General features: G+C 46.8%; 1 protein-coding gene across 3 annotated transcripts in view; it reads right to left on the reverse strand.

Moving 5' to 3' along the window:
• Positions 1 to 19,640, reverse strand: part of LOC135919406 (chitinase-3-like protein 1) — a 53,271-nt gene that overhangs the window by 5,634 nt on the left and 27,997 nt on the right. For all 3 annotated transcript variants that reach the window (XM_065453326.1, XM_065453260.1, XM_065453403.2), the window contains exons 2-5: positions 16,109 to 16,309; positions 14,465 to 14,721; positions 8,822 to 8,922; positions 8,459 to 8,582 (exon numbers count right to left, since the gene is read on the reverse strand). In XM_065453326.1, coding sequence (XP_065309398.1) covers positions 8,459 to 8,582; positions 8,822 to 8,922; positions 14,465 to 14,721; positions 16,109 to 16,309 — 683 coding nt within the window. The remainder of the gene's footprint in view (positions 1 to 8,458; positions 8,583 to 8,821; positions 8,923 to 14,464; positions 14,722 to 16,108; positions 16,310 to 19,640) is intronic.

The raw sequence follows: 19,640 nt of genomic DNA on the forward strand, positions 1-19,640 counted from the left end.
AGCCGTCGCAGGTACTTTGGTAACTATACACAATTAACTAAAGGCTTGCAGCATACTCGCTTCAGCAGTCGTAGACGGAAAAATTCGTTATGCAAGTTATGCAAGCTAACAGAGGATTTGTGTGGGTTTGCCTCAGTGGCCACACAAACATAAATTCATCCTAAAAATTCACTGTCACGGACAGCCTCAATGGAAGTTACAGAGGCGGAGCATGGCTGGTCTTCTATGGCAGCAGATACAAATACTTCTGAAAAGATCACAGGTATCTTGGCGACTAAACATATTACCAAAACTCACTGCAGGCTGGCTCAGCAATCACAGACAACTACATTGCAGTCCACATGTACTAAGAAATTTAGTGGGGTATTTCTGTGGACTTGCTTGAGCAGTCACAGAGGCAAAAATTAACCCAGAGTTCACAGGTACATCGGCCCATAAGGAAGTTGCCTCACGCTAGGTGCAGCCTTTGATCCATGGTTGTAGATGCAGAACAGAAGAGATCACGGGTACGCTACACAATTTACTAGTCCTGCAGGATCGGTTCCAGTGGCCGCAGACATGAGAATGGACTGTTAACGGGGTGTCTACCAAGTTGACATTTCCAAATTCCATGAGTTTTCCAGGTTTTCCCTGAGTTCCTCTGCAAAGTTTCCTGAGGGATACAGAACTTTGTTTTAAGTCAAGACAGGCTGACACCATGTCGCCCGATGCTGTCGCTCTCTAGTAAGCATGCTAAAAATAAAAAATAAACTTCATCGAGTTTGAGTTGTAAGTAGCAGCATTTATTTTATTCAAAATAAAATCAGAAGGGAAGTGTTATTAGTAAAATGCACAGTAAATAAAATATCTTTGAAAAAAAAAATGGTAAAACTTATTGGAAATCGAGTCGAACATTCTCAAACACGAATGAAAAGGAGATGCTTACAGAGAAATATTTTCGAATGTGAGATATTCTTTATCAATTGATAGCAAGCTCATTGGTATGAGGCCCGCACTTGTCACAAGTGAGATGATCTCTCAACAGCTGCTGTTTCAACCTCAACTGTCCTGACATACTCTCTGCCCGCGCACAACGCCTCAGTGTTGCGTTTCACTGTTTTGAAGAGTTTATTTTCGTTTGGATGAGGGACACCTGCATCTTGGCGTCAGCCAAGACTTCGTTTGTTGAGCTGAAGCTCCTTGAAAGAAGCGGCGGCACGCTTCCTTTCTCGTTCATCCCTCAATGCGTAGGTTTTTTTTCGTCCTCCTTCCACCGCGTGTTCGCCCCACGGACCATTTGAAGCATCCTTTTCTTCAATTGTATACAGTCAGCACCCAATTTTTTGGACGCCCTGGGGGCCGCGAAAACGTCTGTAAAATCGGGCAGTTCGAAAAAAATGAATGCATCTCTTTTAGTGCCGTTAAGGGCTCAAATCGCCGCAGGCACATCCGAAAAAAAGAAGTGGAAGACTTTCGCGTATGTTTCACCGCATAACATTTCTGTATTGAGGCGAACCTGACTTTCGGGAACCAGCATTTTGTAACGCGTCGTGCTCTCCGATTCGAAGCCAATCGCGAGGACCCCAAAGACAGAGTCGGTGCCGTTCCAGAAGCAATGGCAGCGACGTCGCCGAACGACCACTGGCACTGGTGTTGATCGCGCTTTACCCAGTGTGCATTGTAGTCACTCTAGTAGTGTCCATTATGCAAATTTACCCGGGCGTTTCTGTGAAAATTGGCTTCATCTGTGACATGATGTTGCACAAAAGTGCGGTGGCTCATTGGTTTTTGTGAGGACTCAGTTCAAGAAATCTAGACGGTTCTGCAGGTCCCTATCTTCCAAGCACATGGTGCTGGATAAGGAGGTACGGGTGAAAGGCCGTCGTTTAGAAACCTCGAAACTGATGACGCAAATTGGTATCAGGGCGACCACGCCCTGATACCAGGGTTTGAGGACATAAATGCTAGAACATCCGTGCATAGGCTAAGTACTCAAAGATGGAGTCCTACGCCTCTGTTTCTTGAACCTGCCGGTTTGTCTCAGGTTTTCACCATTTCTGTTGATAGTTGACGCGTCTGGTCTACCGCCACACTTTCATGACTGATATATATTTGCTGCCTTCCTCTTGTTCTCATTTGCAGCTCCCAAGGCAAGGATTACTTTTACTTTTTTTCTCATCAGAGAAAGACATGGCGACTGAGACGAAACAAGACGCACCTTTAAACATTTGCACTGGCGTTGTCAATTCGCTTTTGTAGTGATAGGTTTCGTGGCAAAAAAAAAAGCACATACGTTCATTTTATAATCTACGCTAAGACAACAGCTATCGCAGCTTGTTCCAACGCGACGTGTTACTTTGGCCGAGGCGCGACAGATAAGACACTAGCCCGATCACGACCCGATTCGTCCGTCCGTCCGTCGCCTGTAGGCCGAAAACTTCTCCGGCACAACCTCATGCGCGTATGCACAAAAAAAAAAAACGAAAGAGAGTCGCGCGATTGGCTACGCCAGTAATGACATCGTTGCTCTCCGTCGCAGCCAAGCGGGCGCGCAGCAGTTTCTCTCCGGCTGCGACACGGGTAGGCGACGCGCGTCATATGCAACGTTACTAGAACCTAGTCTAGTAACGTTGCGTCATATGTACTCCTAAGGAGTAGGCAGCTTTCGATCAGGAACGCCGCGAGCAAAACCAGGAACGGGCTCGTCGAGTCTACGCCGTCCCGATGCTGCAGCCCGGGCACAACAGGCTCGTGCAGCCGAGCTCAAGCAGCAACTGCGTAACGAGGATACGGCAGCCTACCAAGCCGTCGGCTAATGAACTGTCAGGATTAACCCTGTAATAAACACCGCGCGGCATGTTTCAACTTCGCTGGTTAACCATCTGTACGAGTTGCCTGGGCGGTGATATTTCTTTCTTTATTTCCTTCATTTCGTTCTGGCTAACTCACAAGGAGCCTGTTCGAGAATACGGATGGGAGCGCAGTCACGTGGTATTCGCCATATTTCGCAGGGTTTATTTATCAGTCGCAAAAAATTAGTTCGTTAATAGTACGTCGCTGAATATACCGCAGTTAGATTTCCCTTGCCTCTGTCTACAGATGACTCATTGACATTTTGATAATTATGATAGTACGTCTAGAGTTAGATAATTAGTTACGATAACCTAATTAAATCTCACTAACGAAAAAAATTACTGACAGCTACTCCTATGTACTGGAAAAAAACATGCACTACGTTTTCTTCGAGTAACGCATTGCTTCTTTAAAAAAAAGAATCTTGGTGCACGGTAGTTAATTGGGATACCCTGTATATTCAGGGTATATCCAGGGTGCAGAGGTCATAAGACCTCTGCATGCAAGTGACGATGTTCCCATCCATAATAAATGTTGCAGATTATTAGAAGTGTTTTTGTAATGAGTGGTTAGTTTTGCTTACTAGAAAGAGATGCGATACTGTGACACATCATTCACGTGCACTTCCCACGCCGTCGATAAAAGACTGTGCCGAAGGGGTCACCAAAGTCTACAAGCTTTCTTCAGGGTCAAAAAAGCACGCAAAGTATTTTGGAGCGAGGTGAACATACAGCAACATATTCTATCTCTAGGCATGCATAAGCTATCCATTCCTTTAGAAATAATTGTTAATTGGCTACCTCCTTCTCTTTAAAATCGTAATAAACCTTGTCCTGCGTATATAGTTAAGTACATTGTGTATGTGCATGCTGTTTACAGTGGAAATTCAAAACAATGTTGAAGTGAGAAAATACGGATCAGGCAGTCGGCGCCGGTACTTCTAATGCGCTTGTTCTCCTATTGCCAGGATTTGCAGAAATAAAGCAAAGTATGCATTAAAATCCGTGCACGTCCGCGCCAACAGTGATGCAGTTGGCGCGGACTGCGTAAGCTATGAGCCATAATAAAAGTTTAAGCGAGAAAGTCGAAGTAATTAAAAAGAAACGTCAAATGATGTTTGTGACAGAACTCTGGCAATCACACGTTAGGTGGGGGGTGGTTAGGCTTCGTCATAGGCATGGGGGGGGGGGGGGGGCTTTCTGTAGTCGGCGCCTATGCAGTATGAGCACATTACACAACCACGACGTTCAGAGAAAACCCGTGAACTGAACCTGTGAGAGCGGGGAGCGCACCAATCCAGCAACCTTCAGGCATTCTGAGCTTAAAGAAGGGTGAAGAGATCCAATAAGACGGCAGCGGTTAAGTCATGTGACGGACTACGCGCAAATAAACACAAAGCGTGCATGCAACGTACAGACAGTGGCGATTCGACTGGGTAAAGACAGTCACTGCTCTTCTACGGCAGTAGTTGCAGTCGTTGCAGAGGTTGAAGTACTCGGCTTTCTGGACACGTTCGGTGCAGCTGTTTCGGCGCTCTGCCTACCGCTTTGTGACGTTTCCTCCTGATATGCTTGTGCAGTTTCGGTTGTTCATTGCAACTTCTCCATTTATCGTCTGCGTTGGAAGTTTGATCCTCAGTGCAGCAGCTTCACGTTGCTGGCTGACAATGTCTTTTCAGAAGAGCGTGCACTGAAGGCAGCCATGGAAGAGACTTAACATTCCGCGATACGATATCCCGTAGTCCGTTTGGACTGTGTGTGTTGGTCCCACATATGGACGGGATGGGACATCCCGTTGAAAAATCCGTCATATATCCATAGGATTAAAGTTTTGTGATTTTGTTTAGATCCCAGAAGTTCAATCGTGTAGATGTCCAAAGGATGTCTTAAATAGGACATCCTGAAATTATTGTCCACGTGTTATCCACTGGACGTCCTGACCGGGACTTGGACGTTCGGATCTAATTGGGATGTCCAGAGAATGTTCCTGGTCCAATGGACAAGAACTAAGGCAAGAACGTGCGGCATCACTAATGAGAAAAAAAAGTTGATCTGTATTACTGAAATCACGCTTCGACAACAAACACGCACACAAATTAAGCCACTCATGCCGTGAAAAGAGGCTTGATAAGAGTGAAAAGATAACGAAGGAAGGAAAAAGATAGGAGGCAGCATACCGCAACGCGATTAAAGCCAGACTGGTGGCCCCAACACGTGATCGCACTTCAAAGTGCGCGGTTGGTTTTAGTGTTCCCGCTCGGCAGGCAGAGCTCCGGAAGGCAGCTGAACAAGCGCGCACCGAACAAAAACTACTGGCATAACTACCGGGAACAAAACGCCTCAGCAAATATCGATTCTTGCTGCCGTGCTCTCGGTGCAAGAGGTCGCGTGTATGGGCCACCAATGTGGCTTCACGTAGCGTGCGCTTGCCAAGGCTGGCTGCGTGACATAATGCTCCCTCCTATATTTTTTTTTTTCCTCCATGGAATATACGCAAAGCAGAAACCCAGGTGGCGGCGCTGCGTTGACGTTCTTAAAGCCCCTTAAACTTCGTAAAGTTGTGCCACGCTTTGAAGAATGTCGCCTCCGCGCGCGCTCTGGCCGACGCCTTGTCGCTATTGGCCTAAAAGCATCACGTGGGCCCTCGCGCCGTGCATCAGCGCCATTTTGCTCGAGAAGCGTCCACGGAGTTACAGGACCTATTCTAGTACACTGTAACGGAGTGGCGAGGAGCGCATGTTGGCGCTGTCGCTACGCTCGAGCACTATTGGCCTCGAGCTCCACCACTGGAAAAGCTGGCGCCAACTTCGGCGTGACGTGGTAGGAGGGATCACGTGGACATAGCGGCCGCGTCGGCTGCTTCGGGAGCGCCGAAGCGAGCTGAAAACGAGAGTTTCAACTCCCTCGTACGCTGCGGTCCTCATTTAGTGGCGAAATTTCCCCACTTCGAGTGTCTCCTTTACAACGCTTGAAAGCACTACAATAGGTAGTGGCTGCCTTTGAAGGCGCGCAACATGGTAGGCTACTCCTCGGTGCCACAATGCCGGATGTACGCAACGGAGCCCGGAGTCAGCCTTATTCACTCGTAGCCGCAGGACAAGCTGCGTGGAGCTTGGCTCGCGAAACATAAAACCGGCAAACAATCATCGGCTACCACTCGGTTATGCAGCAAGCACAGACGCGAGGAAGATTTCTGCTACGGCGCCAGGTCTGCGATCTTAGGAAAACGCGCACTGAGACGCTCGCCCGAGTCCGCCGCCCGACTAATGTCATGACGGTTTGGTCTATGAACTTGTCGATGCTGTAGACACTGGCAAGTTCACAGGAGTGGAAAGGGAGCGGTAAGAAGCACATTATAAAAAGTATGACATATGGTCATGTTTATGTTATGAATTAATGCACTGGATTACAAAAAAGGAGCAGCGGGAAATCGCACGCTGAGAACACCGATAAACATACAGTGCGACGCAACTCGACAAATAATACTGAAAGGTCAAAGAATTTAGAAGAAAAAAAAGATTGAATCGTCGCGACGGCACATCACAGTCCCCGTAGGCGTCGAAGTCTCTAAAATGAAATTATTTTTGAACAGCTCTGACAGCGTCCACGCAACAATGGTTGCTTGTATACTGTCAAATGCTCATATGCTGCGGCCTAAAGCTCATGGCACGGTGCGAAAACGAGCACGCGGCGAAAGCGAAACAGTGCGCGGACAAGCATGCAGACGCGCAGTCGATCGCTGCGAATCTGCGATCGCTGCATCGAGGCTTCGTTCTATTACGCTCCATTTAGCTATACAAACACCATAAGAACATATTTCACATAGTTTGCTCTCAGTGTTTACCATCCTTTCACGCAAGAAGCCGGTTCGGGAGCCTCCATCGCGGCGACCGCGCGCAGTGGCGTTCACTGTACGTTTTCGGTAAAGAGATAGCATCTGTAAACGTTTCTGTGCTTTCAGTTTACCCAAGATTATTATTTAGACAGTAACAAACTTCTCTCGTTTCGAAAGTACTTACAGAAATGTCTGGGAGAGCTCGCGTGTGGTGTTTTCAGTGAGCGTTGACAGCAAAACCTATGAGGAGCGCGCCACGTGATCCCTCATACTACGCCAGCGAGGCGCTTCCGATAGATGGCGACTCCATAACTCCTCGCCGCCAATAGGCGGCGCCACGGTCGAGGAGGGAGCGTGAAAGAGAGGAGTAAAGGCGGAGGAGGAGAGTGTCACTACTTTACTAAGTTTAAGGGGTTTTAGACGTTCTTGCATCAATTCACCGTGACATAATGGATTTTAACGGCGTCTGCTCGAGCTTATACAGCACGTTTTTTTTATCGGTGAAGTTGGACTACATTGTATATCTGAAGGAGCCAAGGACTGAAGCTAGTATGTTTTGAGGACCTTTCCTGTGCCACAACGTCCCGAATTCGAGAGAAGGTACACTGAAATCCATGACGTCATACTGACGTACCGGCGCTGGGGTTTCGGCGCGAAATCCGAAATAGGAAAGTTTTGTCAATTTTATATTCCAGTACTTAATCAACCTCTTACCGCGAAATTATATAAACGAAAGTTTTAAACGAGTATCAGCTTCTCTTTAGTGTCCCTTAAAGCGCACGCGCAGAGTTGCCGCTAGAGGTTGACGCAATCGTAGCAGTGACCTCCGTCCTCCATCCTCCTCATTCCATTGTACTCCACTTCCCATGGTACACAGATTTTACATGCACCAGATTCTAGGAGCTTTATTTAGGACCGGCGTGTCCTGTGGAAACACAGCGTAGCCCGCCATATTGCCTCGAGCTCTGAGGAAGCAACATGGAAGAAACAGTCGGCTGCTGACGTGGGCACGGCTTTCTGCTGTGATTGAGAATCGAGAAACACCTTTCTATTCCATAGCTGCCGAATTCATTAGGAAAACTTGCGAAGTGAAGAGCTTAACGTCCTCCGCAGTGGTTTGTTGGTTATGCCCAGTGTCTATATATATATATAAATATATATTTCTACGCGCAAGCAATATAATCGCGCGTAGTCTCACGTTATCTGTAGTTATAAAATTGCCGCAGGGCTTCGACGTGCGTTTTTGTTCACCATGGAGCGCTCAGATATCGCCAGTGTATATCCAGCAAGTTTTCTTTTTGTGTCTTTTGTCACTGGATTCAATTAGCCTCTGTGTATGGACCCTACCTAGAGTCCCACCATTCTGGGCAAATATTATGAGTAAACTGCGTACCAACTAGCCCAAGAATCAGCCTTGTTAAATATTGAAAGCCATTCCAAAGAGATAGACACATAAAATCCTATAATGGCGAAACGTCATTCCGCGCCGCTTCTGTAGTGTTGTATTGTCATCATGCCGGTCCCCCTGAAAGTGTCTCAGCGTAAGGGACTTTTTTTTATGCCAGCCTAATTTTTGGCGATTTGATTATATGCCGAAATTTCTGGAAATATTTGCGAGGGCTGTAAGTTCGTCCCAATGGACAGGCCATTAGAAGGCACGGCACGCTTAAAATAATAATAATAATAATAAAATAAATAAAAAAACAATATCTGCGATTTCTATATAGCCATTTGGGAAAAGCACGATCTCGCCATTGTACTTGTGTGAGTATCTCGACAAAATAATACTTGCCACGTTGAGCTTTTTCTCATCTTCACTGGCGCTTTCGCGGACTCCTAGCGGTGAACAGTGTCCAGTGTAACTGTTCCAAGCCCCAAAGAAGTCGTACGCCATGACGGAAATGTAGTCCAGGTGCCTGGGAGGAAGTACAATTTCTTTAACATCTCTACGTGGACATCCGAATATATATATATATATATATATATATATATATATATATATATATATATATATATATATATATATATATATATATATATATATATATATATATATATATATATATATAAAGGCGAATTAACTGCTGTGCGTTATTTGCGTGTTTGAATAGCACGCGTGAATATTAACTTGGAGCGGGGTGACTCAAACGCATACCTTGTAATCGCAGGCACATCGTAGGCCCCATCCACAGTGCTCTCCCCTGCAGATACAGCCGCTGTCAAAAGTCGTCCAGGACCAAGAACTGTCCGGAGCTCCTGCGCAAAAGAGGATACACAGTGAACTCTCATTGTAACGAAGTCGGCGGGACTGAACTCTTCTTCGTTTTAAGCGGTATTTCCGTTAAAAGCGGAGATGCTCTAAAAGAGCGATAGTATTGGCCTCGAGCTCCACCACTGGAAAAGCCGGCGCCACCGTCGGCGTGACGTGCTAGGAGGGATCACGTGGACATAGCGGCCGCGTCGGCTGCTTCGGGCGCGCCGAAGCGAGCTGAAAACGAGCTTAAATTCCCCTGTACGCTGCGGTTTTCATTTAGTGGCGAAATTTTCCCGCTTCGAGTGTCTCCTTTACAACGCTTGAAAGCACTACAATAGGTAGTGGCTGCCTTTGAAGGCGCGCGACATGGTAGGCTACTGCTCGGTGCCGCAGGGCTGGACGCACGTAACGGAGGCCGGTGTCAGCCTTATTCGCACGTAGCCGCAGGACAAGCTGGGTGAAGCTTGGCTCGCGAAACATAAAACCGGTAAACAGTCATCGGCTACAACTCGGGTATGCAGCAAGCCAAGACGCGAGGAAGATTTCTGCTACGGCGCCCGGTCCGCGACGTCCTGAAAACGCGCACTGAGACGCTCGCGCGAGTCCGCTGCCCGACTAATGTCATGACGGTTTAGTCTATGAACTTGTGATATTATAGATACTGGCAAGTTCAGTGGAGTGGAAAGGCAGCGGTAAGAAACACATTTAAAGAAAGCATGGCATATGGTCATGTTTGTGTTATGAATTAATTCACTGGATTACAAAAAAGGAGCAGAGGGAAATTGCGCGCTGAGAACGCCGATAAACATACAGTGCGACGAAACTCGAGAAATAGTATTGAAAGGTCAAAGAATTTAGAAGAAAAAAAAGATTGAATCGTCGCGACGGCACATCACTGTCCCGTAGGCGTCAAGTCTCTACAATGAAATTATTTTTGAACAGCTTTGATAGCGCCCACGCAACAATGGTTGCTTGTATACTGTCAAATGCTCATATTCTGCGGCCTTAAGCTCATGGCACGGTGCGAAAACGCGCGCGCGGAGAAAGCGAAACAGTGCGCGGACAAGCATGCAGACGCGCAGTCGGTCACGGCGAATCTGCGCGATCGCTGCATTGAGGCTTCATTCTATTACGCTCCATTTAGTTATACAAACACTATAAGAACATATTTCACATAGTTTGCTCTCAGCGTTTACCTACCTTTCACGCAAGAAGCCGGTTCGGGAGACTCCATCGCGGCGACCGCGCGCAGTGGCGTTCAGTGTACGTATTCGGTAAAGAGATTGCGGCTGTAAACGATTGGGTGCTTTCAGTTTGCCAAAGATTATTATTTAGACAGTAAGAAACTTCTCTCGTTTCGGAAGTACTCACAGAAATGTCCGGGAGACCTCGCACGTGGTGTTTTCAGTGAGCGCTGACAGCAAAACCTATGAGGAGCGCGCCACGTGATCCCTCATACTACGCCAGCGAGGCGCTTCCGATAGAGGGCGACTCCGTAACTCCTCGCCGCCAATAGGGCGGGACGTGCACTCCTATAGCGTGGGAGCTCGTAAAACATATACTAAAATAATTGCTGGCTCTCCCGTAATTGAGAGTAGATGTAAGCGTGAAATGACAACAGGCAACAGATTCGTTGGAGATGATACTAGCCACGATCTTAAAGTGGGTGTAATGCATGTTCACAACGGCATACCCCACCACACCACACCGCACCACGCCATACTGTACACTGGTCCAGCGAATAAGAATAACGGTGTGGGTGAGTTGGTTTAAGTCCATGGTGTAAAATTTCTGCAGCGCGAAGCGGTGAAGTGTGGAAAAAAAACAAAGAACGGACGAAGTAAGAAGCGCTCGTGTTGTCCTCTTGTAGGCCTTCTTCCTTCGTCTGTATTTGTTCTTTTTTACGCACTTCATTGTTTGGCACTGCTGAAATTTTACACCATGTGCACTGGTCCATGTGGACGCTGCCCAGCTAGAAGAAGAATGAATTGGGTACTGGTGTCTTACGTGCCAAAACCACTATTTGATTATGAGGCACGCCGTACACTCTTAAACAAAATCACACCCCTTCGGTCGTATCTTGCCAGACAACGATAATCATCATCTATCTCGTCCGCATTTCCTTTCTTTAACGCTGCGAGCCCGGTATTTCCAAAGCACGAACGGCATGCGCGTTATCAGCATGACAGATCATTCTCGACAGGAAAGTAGCGAGCGCAGCGTTTTCAAGAAAGGAAAGACGATTATACTGTTGTGAGGCAAATATGCACACCAAAGGTTGTACATTTGTTTAACAGTGTAGTGGGAGACTCCGGATTAACTTTGACCACCAGGGAATGTTAACGTGCCCTCAATGCACGAGACGCCGCAAGCCTTTTTTGTATTTAGCCTCTATCGAGATGCAGCCGCCACGGCCGGGATCTCATCTTGCGACCTCCTGCTTAGCAGCGCAACGCCATAACCGCTAAGCCACCGTGGCGGGTAGAAGCGCCTGAAGGAGGCGCCAAGCAGTGCAGCTCCATCTCGTGACGTGACGTAAAACCCGCGCCGCAGAACTCACGGACCAGTGGCGTTCAGAAGAGCACAGACAGGAAAGCCTGTCCCAGCGCCAAACGATGACAATGAAGTGTATGGTGCCCTGTATTTGCCTTTTGAGCGTCGCTATTGGAAATAAACAGAACTCCAGCGTACTAGAAGTTACAGCTTGAGTGATGTGAAAAAACATCAGGGTGAACTAGGAAGCAACATTTTTTGTGACTTGTTTGGGCAGTAACCAGCGTATGTCACGCGGTCCTGTACGAAGGATTGGGGGCCAGAGACCGCATTTTCTTAAGTTTTGACTGGTTGCCCGGATGTTCTAGTCTGAGTGCCTGGATAATATCTTTGACTTTTGGCTCAAGGTCACTTGAAGGTCGCCGACAATGGCAGCTAAAAGAATTTCATGCTTAAAATACATCAGCGCTCGATAGTGGGGACATGACAGTGCAGAAATTCTGCTCACACCATTGAACAACTGCTTCGTTTGTCTATTATTATCACGTGATGCGCTTAAAGGGGCCTTCACCAGGTCTGGCCATTTTGAGCTGACAAACGCAGGGCATACAAAGCGCCACAACGGGCGTGTCTGGACTACATCGCTACGCGCCACGGAAAGATACGAAATTTCAAACCGAACGCCGTTTTCCCTTCTCTTCGGGGCCGCCGCGCTCCAAGCTGGAGGATGACGTACACGTGCTAGTGCGCCTACGTACACGTGTTTGCTGTGACGTCGCTCGTGGTGACACGTGACTTCAGATATTATTCTAGGCAACATCTGTTATTTGTGCAATATGTTGCTTTAATAGACGAATTAAAGCTTAGAGAAATAATAAAACACGCACACCGACTGTTTGCATGTTTTTGTTTTACTTCGCCCCGCAGCAAGAGAGATGTACATCCGTTTCGTCTGCTTGTCCTCGCGTCGTGTAGTCGCGCGCGCAGACACCTAAACTATGTCATTTTCTACCGTGCTTCATCGCGGGATCATGCTCTGTGATCCGCTTGTGTCTGCCTCAGTATTCGTGTAGCCCTGACTTATACCGCTGGTCAGATGTCCTCGTGCACAGCGCACAAAAATCGTGCGCTGATATCACGAAAGCTCGCACACGATGCCGTCAGCGCAAGTGCCCCGCGCCGAAAAAAAGCGAGGAGAAAAAAGGAAATGAAGATGGGGCCCGCGACGTATGCCGCACGCGATCCTCGATGTCCGGTATATGGGAGAACGCAGGAAAGGAATTTAGCTTGCGGAGGCTAGACGGGGCAAATGGAGAGAGGGTCTTGCTTAGCAGTCGAGCTCGCCTCCTGAAATCATGGATTCGCGGCACTGACATATTTCTTTCTCAACTATTAATGAGCCGATTTGAAAACAAAAAAATGCGGCCTAAAGCTCCCTGGAGGACATATAACAACTTACAGCGTATAACCAAAATTTGCTATGGGGTTCTGGTGAGGGGCCCTGTAAGCCCAACGAGCTACCGCCATGTGTTTGAGGGACCTTCGCAGCGCTCTTTGTCTCTCCAGGTTCAAAGAAACGCAGCGTGTCACCGCCTATAGAAGGTGCTTCAGCTAACTTGCGCTACAGTGTACTTGCGCCAGATCTTCAAAACTCCGTGCGTGCACTACGATAATGCAACCAACTTAGGATTGTCCACTGCCCACTTGAGCAACCCAAATTAATTTTTACTATGAGCTAAAATTATGAATGAACAATAATTAAGTACTAACCAACTTTTAATGTATTGCAATAAACGCGGTATCTAAATTATAATTTAGTTATGTGATGATGGCTGATGTGGTTCTTATTTTTCCAGGCTGCAAAGAAAGCTCGCGAGATTTGAAAAGGCAGCACGTGACTAGGCGCTTACGCGCAGCGACATTAGTGTCGGCAAGCATTCTACCAACGTGTGATCGATGCTACACGCAGACTGACGGCATGAAAAGGCAGCGAGCAAAAAATGATAGGCGATGGTGCACACCCTCGTCGTCTTCGATACATTACCATCCGCCGCCAATACCTCCTCGCCTTTTACGTAGTCTGCCAACAGCAATAACGCTGCTAGCGCAATTGTCACATACATTATCTATCGTTTATCCCATGGCGTCATTCCATTCATTGTTTCAACAAGAACGATATTTCTGGGAGTAAGGACAATTCTCTTCGGACCATATCAACGAAGTCCACGACGAACAGCTATCGATGTCGCTTGATGTACTCGTACATTCAAGAAAACTGGACTGCACCACCAATTAGTTGTACACAGACTTTAACAAAGATAGCTTATGCATGCCTCCAGGCTGTCAATGTAATCGTGATCGTAATCTGGTCTCGTTCACTGGTGCTATGTGTCAGGTCTCACATATTCATGATTTCGATCTGATGCGGCATCGACCATTCCTTGGTAGTATATGTTAGAAGGCATTAGCATCGCTGCGCGCAAGCGCTTAGTCTCAGTACTTTTTAACATCTCGCGCGCATTCTTTGCAGCCCGGAAACATAGAAACCACACCAGCTAACACCACGGAAAGAAATTATTTGGACACTTCTCGAAAGGCTCTACAACTTCTCCATTCAAGATCATTTACGTTTAACGCAATACTTTAAAAGTTAGTTAGGTATGTAATTCATTTTTGTTAATTAATGGTCTAAGCTCATAGCAAAAATAATTCGAGTTGTTTGAGGTGACATTGAAGCTGGTATCATTCTGACAGCGCGCACGTCGTTTCATTCTTTTTTTTTTTAAGACTTGGCACAAATTAGCTGCGACACCGTGTGTGTATGCTGAACTGTGTGGTCCAGCGCGGATTTTCCTCTTCGCAGTTCGTACTAAGCGGAGTCCTGCGTCACTGCACTTCGAATAATCCGGTCAAAAATGCATGCACTGCGGTCGAAAAACTTCGGATAAGGCGATTTCCTTATAACGAGGGCTAAACTGTATGCAAGCTGCTTTCAAAAGTCGAGAGCCACATTTGCATTCTGTTGTCCTTAGAGAATGGTGAGTGAGGTACCTGCAGCAGCAACACGAAGTTCTCCTTGTCTTGCGGCAGGCCTCCCCTGGCGGCCGGGTACTCCCAGTCGAGGTCGAGCCCGTCGAAACCGTGCTTGTCGATGAAGTCCAGCACGCTCCGCGCGAAGCGCTGGCGCCCCTCCGGAGTGGATGCCATGCGAGAGTACTTCTCTGAGCCTTCGTTCCAGCCGCCGATGGCCAGCAGCGTCTTCAGGTGCGGGTACGCGGCCTTCAGCTTGTTCACCTTCTCGTACATGCCTGTCCCAGAATGAGCTCGATGTATTGCGCGACAACGGACAAGCCAGTGGCGGTATAGATGGAGTGTTATGAACTTGAAATAGAATAAATGTATTTTGTGCTGAACGTTGTCTGCCATTCTTTCTTCTGTCAAGCTATATCTCGAGTTTAACCTCACTTCATAAAAGATAGAAAAGAGGGGCGACGTTGTGGTCCAGCGAGAAAGGGAACACCATATCGGTATTCGCGAAATGTCACTACAGCAGATGTATAGAGGTGAGAATATTACTCGCCGGTATATTTGTTTGGTATTGCTGTCATGTTGAAGAATATACTCGCAGTGGTACCGTGCAAAAACAACGATAACAGATGGTCTTGAATGCAAATAGCATGTTGTATTTCGCTCTATTCTTCCATGTGCTTCGTTTATAAAGAAGTATTCGCATCAACAGCAATGCTCTTCGTCGTTAGGTTAAGCTGGACCATTGGCCCATGCGTTGCGGATAATTGCCGCTGCGCTGTCGCGGATTCTACCAACATTGAACCGATGTTCCACACTTGTGTGATCCGAGCTTTTCGCGGTATAGTTTAAGTGTCTGCGCTCATTTTTCTTTCCTCTTCCTTCTGCACTAAAAGCATCTATGAATACAATACGCGCAGGTTATACTTTCAAAGGTACTGCGTTCAAAACAGCAACATTTCAACGGGCGTACACAAGGCCTCACTTCGCCAATATATTTTTTTTAAATTCTCGCACAGAATTCTCGCTTCACGGTCACGTTATAGGTAACGCACGCGAAAAACAGTCCTGTGTTTTTAGGTGAGGAAGCTAGAAGTGAAAGTTGCCACTGTACGAAAGTTGCAGCCGCAGCCCGACGCGTGTGAAAACGATAACGTCGACTGTCGCCATGGCAAACGCCAGCGATTACGTGAAGTGCGTATATATATGTTAACCTTCGGGGCAAAGATATACGCCACAATAATCGGGAAGGAAATCAACACGGGGCTGCTGGAGATGAGCGTATATATCTGTACTCGTGGCCTTCACGTGTGCCGTCTGAATTCGGCGTTGCAGCGCACAGACGATACACATGGTTGCAACATTACGAAACACTGAGCCGTTTGGTGCAGGTTTAGCTAAGGAAATGAATAAGCGAACACAGATAGCGCGGAATAAATCGGCCAGCCACTGAATGTTCGTTGTAATTCTTTGTTCTTTATATATGCACCACCTCACTGGTTCTATAGTATACTGCCATATACACAGCTATTATAAGCATATAATATAGCTATAATGCATAGATCCGACGCGTCCCCTAGAAGGGCCCATAAGGGTCTTGCTTGATTCCTATATTGCTTAGTGTATAAAGCACACTTCGTAAGTGTTGCAGAGCAAGATGTTTCGCACCGAGGCCGTAGTTGTCCTTTAGGTCCAGGTAGGCATCGAACGCCGCGATGACGCCATTGTCCAGCTTTGCGAAGGCGTACACCAGGTGGGTGCAGAGTGACGGGTCGATCTGGTCCACCGAGAACTTGCCGGCGCCGCTGCGGTAGTGCGACCAGCTGCCCCAGTAGCAGAAGAACACGCGTTGCTTGCTGGCTGCGTCATCTGCGTAATCGTAACGAGCTCCTTTAGTCAGAGCTGCACTTCACGAAAACGCCCAAAAACAGTTTACGGGACAGGGGTTCCACGAATCTTGCGTATTTATGCTCTGATAAGGGATGGCGCTTACAATAATTAATGGATCACTACATGTTTGTCGCAAAAACAACCTCTGGACTGATAATTTGAAATCGAGGCGGCGTGCCCAAACTTCGCGGGAATTAAGTTCTTCCGAAAATTTCGTGTCTCGTATACGTTCGTCGCCGACTGTACAGTTAAAAAAAACGAAAAAAAAAACGTCGATTTTGGCATTTCTAGAAAGAGACACCGGCCGCTCCCATTGCTATGGTAAAGTGGGGGATTGGACATCGTGAAAGCGTTAAAAATATAAGTTAAGTGCACGGGAGAGACTAATAATTTCTTCATAACTAAGAAACGCGTCTCTTTCTAGCAAGCGAGTATATATACCTCTGTATAGTTGGACACAATCAGGCCTATACGTAATGTATACTTCTTAGTGTTGGCTCTCGGTGTAGATTTGAAGATGTGGTTCCAGCATTCCCGCGTTCAGTTCAACCACTTGATGCTGACACGACTAATCCGCTTAAGGACGATTTGGGGATGCTACTGGCCGCCTGGGGAACAGTTGCAGAAACAATCGCGACCACTCGCACTGCAGCGACGTCAGGTGGCGCAGTGAATGGCGAGGTCGTCTGCTGGTCGCGATGTTTACCTGGGAGGGCTGCGTTTCGATACACGCAGCACAGAACCGAGGAAAGTAAATTATGGTAATGTGGAAATGACTGAAGTGAATTCGACGCACAGGATTTGGATGAGAGAACGTGTCGCTTACGAGCGGTCATTTGGCGTGCTGCGCAAATATGCATATTTAATTATAGCGAGGAGCTTCGAGGAGCAGAAATTATGAGCGACAGGCAGGTTAGAAGGTGAGGGTGAGTTTGCTGTTCTTGATATTTTTTACACCGATAAGCTTTCTATTCTGAAAAAAAAAATATATTTGACCACATACTTGATTTTCAGATGTCGGTCTCGATTGAGAGAAAATGTGGTATTTATTTGTCATCCATTCTGTCCCCAGTTGTTGGCGTTTCGATGCGCGCAGTGAGTGGCAGATGAATTCATGTTCATCCAAATATTCGCAAAGGAAAAAAAAAAGGTAAAAGAAAGAAAAAAAGGGCGGGGAGCAGAAGGGGTGCATGGTACGCGGATGTTTGTACAAGAGAGTTGAAATCAGTACGACTTAAGCAGTTCAAACAAAAGCACAGCGGTGGCGCATTCAAATTCATGCGCTTTAGCTACAGACTGCGGTACAGCTTGAAGGGCCGTCGTGTATTACTCGGGGGGAAAAAAGAAAAAAGAAAAACGGTCGTCTCCTAAAGCCTTTCTTTAAATGTCATCTCTCTTGGAACGCTGCACGTATACATAGTGGTTCCTTTTCATATCTACATTAATTTGTGGACTCGGCATTGTGGTCGTTACAATAGCGACACCTGGGCTATGAGCCCAGATGGGTCAAGTTACCGCCGTTTCACGTTTCGGCAAGCAGTTAGTGGGAGACCTATGCTTAAGAGGCTTCTGCCTTGAGAGGAAGTGCTAGATCACAAACTTTCATTCAACGTATTCGTTAAATTTGCAGATTCTTTTATTTCCTAGGAAGCCGATGAACCGGTTTGAATAAAGTTTCGCCCTGTAATATTGTACAAGAATGTTCAACAAAATTTAGAAATACATTGTTGAAGCATTGTTGGAGCACTGGTTGAAGCATCAACTCTGCAACAAAAACCTATATTACAGCTCTGTAAGCAGCATCTGTTACAGCGTCTAAAGTGGGTAAAGCTTTATAAACCAACAGCGATAGCAGTGTAATCGTGGAAGAGTGCTTATTTACCGGATTTTTATAGGAACTGTGCGCTCAACTGATTTCCCGACGATGCGGAACCCCTGCTAGACCCCTGCCGTGAGATATGTATGCACGACTTCTGACGTCATGCATATTGATTGACGTCATGCATATGATTAAGATAGGCGGCATGCCATTCTCGACAATTTGCAGAAAGTTATCAAGACTGCACGATGAATCCGGTCGTGCCTTTATTTGCCGGCAAAAATGAGGACTCGCGATTGTCGGAACTCCTCCTTATCTTTTCACTTCGTTGTACCTCCTGGATTTTGCTACTCGATGCATGACAGGCACTCACAAATGTCGCAGTAACACCTCGCTGATCGTTCGCGCCGACTTCGCAGTCTTGATAAGCATTACAATTCAGCTGATTATCACGGCCGCACTATGCTGCGCCAACAGTCGCGTGATAGTGACCTACATCTGTATCGGTCGCATCATAGATATGCTGTATCAACTGCTACGCGCCTAGTCAGCCACTTTCGCGCGCGGGTGTGTGGATGATTTTCAAGCTAACAAACGAAAAAAAAAAGTGCCGAGGATAAACGTTTCATAATTCAAGTAGACCACGTGTGGGATACGGGTGAGAACCCTAAGAGGGTGACTGGAAAAGATTCTAAATTCCTCTAATTAATCACTAAAGCTGCAACAACCGACGGTAGCTGCTAGAGCCAGCGGGTGGTCTTGAGAAAGAGGTGACAAGGGAAAGAGACAACCAGGTTGAGCCCGGTTGGCTAGCCTGCAACGGGGAAGGGCAAAAGTGAGGATGTGAAGCCTTCCGGTCACCATAGTGAGGAGGTTGCAAGCCTATATGCAATGAAGCATTCATCGTTCCGCTCGTCGCAAGCGGTCATGCAGGTTGGCTATTTTCAGACGATAGCTACAGGCAGGCGAGATGATGCACATACAGGCGAAATTAAGCCGGTAGCGAGCGCACCTTGTGTAGGGAATCATAGCACGAACCTAAATGGTGTACGCAAAATGCTAAATTTCGTAATCAATAAAAGCTGTAATCAAACTTGAAATACAGGGCGGAGGCTGGTGCATTCTGCAGGCTTGACAAACAAGTGGTGTTGGATTTTCACGTTTTGCTTTTGCGTGGAGAAAAACTTGCTTATCTTGCGTTGCCACATTTAAGTAATCAAAGTTAATTAAAGAGTTGCCGTAGCGCGGCCCTCCATTCCATTTACTCTCTATTCCGGAGAGCGCAAATACCCACAATTCCATTCCTTTTACCTACTTGGAATGGTGATTGTTGAAACATTCCCACTCTTGGAGTGGCTGGGCTGATACATAAATCAAATGCTTTCTCTATAATTGCTTACTATACTTGCGCCTTGCGTGTCTAGTAACTAAATACTTATTTTTGAAGTCTCGATAAGGTTACAAATAACGTTGCGTACTATTTATTTATTT

This window comes from Dermacentor albipictus, chromosome 1 (assembly GCF_038994185.2).
Source record: "Dermacentor albipictus isolate Rhodes 1998 colony chromosome 1, USDA_Dalb.pri_finalv2, whole genome shotgun sequence".
NCBI lineage: Eukaryota > Metazoa > Arthropoda > Arachnida > Ixodida > Ixodidae > Dermacentor > Dermacentor albipictus.